At 18.9% G+C, this 3393-nt stretch overlaps 1 protein-coding gene across 1 annotated transcript; it reads left to right on the top strand.

Moving 5' to 3' along the window:
- Nucleotides 1-899, top strand: MKS88_002178 (uncharacterized protein; the record flags this gene model as incomplete). Its single annotated transcript, XM_067215168.1, has 4 exons — nt 1-21; nt 157-208; nt 266-592; nt 712-899. The coding sequence occupies 4 exons, from the start codon at nt 1-3 to the stop codon at nt 897-899; spliced, it is 588 nt and encodes a 195-aa protein (XP_067074472.1).
- Between the last annotated feature and the right edge of the window lie 2494 nt (nt 900-3393).

Below are 3393 nucleotides of genomic sequence, written 5' to 3'. Positions count from 1 at the left end.
ATGTCTCATTATTCCTATGAGGTAATATAACTACTTTAATCAATAATTTCTATAACGTTTTTTTGAAGATTTTCGTTTCCATTTTAAAACGAATTTCTTAATTATATATAAATACGGTTATTTTTGTACCTATTAAATATTTACACTAATTTTTAGATTAACTCTGGAATATCAAGCAACAAAAAAATCAACTTAAATAATTCATCAGGTATAAAGGTAAGCAGATTATAACATGCGCATACATATAAGGATTATGAATATTCAGACTTTAATTTAAACGATAATTTTCATAAAAACTATCAAAATTCATATGATTTATTAAGGTCTAAATATAATTTTAATAGTTCCAATGATTCATTAAAATCTAGCCGTATTTTTGCTGGTTCAAATAATTCATTATACTCTGTTGATTACCTTGATGACGCTCAAGGAGAATTAAAAGAAAAACCAATTCAAACGAAACGTTATAAGCTAGAAAGAAAAGATAAGTCATCTGGGATAACTAACTATTTGATGAAACTAAATGGAAAATATGAAAAAATATTGGGAAAACTATTAGGCTTTTACTGTATAGAGATAAATAAATTTACTGGTAAACCTATAGAAATTAAGAAAAAATTAGCTCTTAAGGTTTTTACTCCAATTTTGTTATTCCCCATCATAAGTATTATTATTACTACACATGTTTGCAACAATATACAACTAATATAGATATACGTGATGGTATAATCATTCTAGGATCTATAGCATTCTTTTCAATATCAATTTTTTATTTTATTTTTAAATTATTTAAAATTATGAATAAAGATATTAAAAACGTCTCAAATAGTTTAATTGAAGTTCTAATGTCCAATTCCTATAATAAATCAAAGCAAAATGCTTTGATATCTTTAATTTGAATTCATTTATATCAATGAACATGAAAATTCATATGTATAACAGTTTATACATATAAACCTCTCTTATTTATATATTACATAAATTATATTTAGTTTTTATCTAAAAAAATCCCTTTAATGTTATTATTGTAACTCCTAATGTAAAATAACACATATGTGTTCAGATTTGATCATATAATTAATTTTGTATATCTCTTATGAGAAAATGTAAATTTTTAAATTGTTCTTTTACTTTTTTTTTTTTCAATTATTTTTTTATTTGCATAGGTACGAAAGTAAACCATATATTTGTATATTAGTTATTTACTCAAAGATCTCTCAGAATTTTTGTTTTATTAAGTATTCAATTTATTATATTTTTGTTCTTTTTATCATTTGAATATAAATATAAATATATATATATATATATATATATATATGCATATTTATTTGTTTGTTTTTAAATATACAGAATTATTGAGTTTTATAATTAACCACTTTATATGTATTCATTTATTTAATTTATATACCTGTGAGATATATGTTTATTAGGATAATAACATTGTGAGAATAACAAACTTTTATGTACTCAATTTTATTTAATTAAATATAAAAATTAATTACATATTAATTTTTACTTTATAGAAATATTATTCTTGTTTAAATTTTGAGCATTTAGGAAAATTTATTTTGGTCTTGCGGCAAATGAATATAGAAAGAAATTACTTTACATAATAAACATTAACTTTATTTCATGGAAATTTATAATCCATATTTAAATGAACTTCTTTATTATATTTATTATATATTATATTATTCCAGTCCTCTGTAACTTGTTTTATCTTATTACTATTTCTGTTATTTCTTATTGTCTAATTTCATGTATTTCTTTGTTTTCCCTCTAAATATATAATATTTAAATAGAAAAAAGTTAGATGATAAATGTACATATTTTTTTCATATATTATTTTTCTTTTTATTAATAATAAACTATTCTGAAATTTAATATACTTTAATAAGTTGTAAATAGACTATATATTTCATAATATTTACTAAAAATATAACATGCTAAACAAAATATGAAATATCCTTATAGTACGTAGTTAAAGAACTATTCACTTGACTTCAAATAATCATACTATTTCAAAAGTAATTTTTCTATTACAACACTTTATAAGTGACTGCTAAATTCTTTTTTACTTATATTCACATAATAGATAAGAAAAGCAGTAATAACTTTCATATGATAATAATAAAATACTATGTAGTTTTTCATAATTTAATAGTATTATAGAAATTCACCTTTTTCTATTTTCCGCTATATTTGCATGTGACAAACTCCATACATATGAGGATTAAGTATCAAATTAATCTATGTCTAATATATACATATATAAAAACAAATAATATAATTTTATAATGTATCAATAATTAATTACATGTTACCTACAAAATAAATGTATTATTTTAATTATTATTATATCGTTAATGTTCTACTTGTTTAAAAAGAATAACCTTTTAGGAAATAACAACAGAGTTAAATATTAATGAAATACAATTTAATAATCATATTATTGAATGAAAGATATTCATTTTTTATTATAAAAAATCAACACTCAAATTTTACAAGAATTTTGTCAAATTGCTGGATATTTATATATGCTTTGTTTTGTCTATTAGTTAATTATCCTTTTGTATATTTTGTTACTATGCTACAATTCTATTTATTTGAGTAATAATACAATATAAATAGTATTTTACTTTTTTTAACATAGGGTAATAAATTTATTGTATATATATTAATATTTTTATTTATTTTATGTATTATTGATTCATAATTATTTATAAAGTTGTAAAGAAGTATTTTTTTAAATATTGCTTTATGGAGTGATGTTCCCCACAAAATTAAATGTAAATGTAAATATATCAAACATAAAAATTTAAATAAATAATTTATAAAAAAAAAAATTTATAAAAAAATGATGATGAATTTGAAAAAATATATTTTCATTATAATAATTTTGTAAAATAATATGTCGGTACAACTACTATATGGTTTTTGGTATTTACGTTTTTCATAAAAATACCAAAATATAATGGATTATAACTATTTATTTCATATAATAAATAATTTTTGATAAGGCATCATTTAAATTTTTTATGAGTTCATTATAATATGTTGTTCCTAAGATATATATTGAATAAATAAATTCTTGTAATTTTTATACATCATGATATATATATTAAATATATAAAAATATGATTTTCACTTAAACAATTTTATTGTTAAACTAATTTTTGTTCCTAATTATTTTGTTTAAAACATTAGACGTGATAACACGCAAATGGATTCTGGAGAACATATTAAAAATTATTTTATTATTAAAATATCTATGCATATATATGTATGAAATTACTTCTTTTCTATTATATATATAAAATTTACCTTTAGAATAAAACGATATTGAAACATATATTTAGTTAATAATAAAATTATATAGTTTCAATATTAGTT

The sequence above is a fragment of the Plasmodium brasilianum genome, chromosome 7 (assembly GCF_023973825.1).
Source record: "Plasmodium brasilianum strain Bolivian I chromosome 7, whole genome shotgun sequence".
Classification (NCBI taxonomy): domain Eukaryota; phylum Apicomplexa; class Aconoidasida; order Haemosporida; family Plasmodiidae; genus Plasmodium; species Plasmodium brasilianum.
The sequence above is the reverse complement of the archived record's forward strand: the minus strand, read 5'-3'. Positions and strand labels throughout refer to the sequence as shown.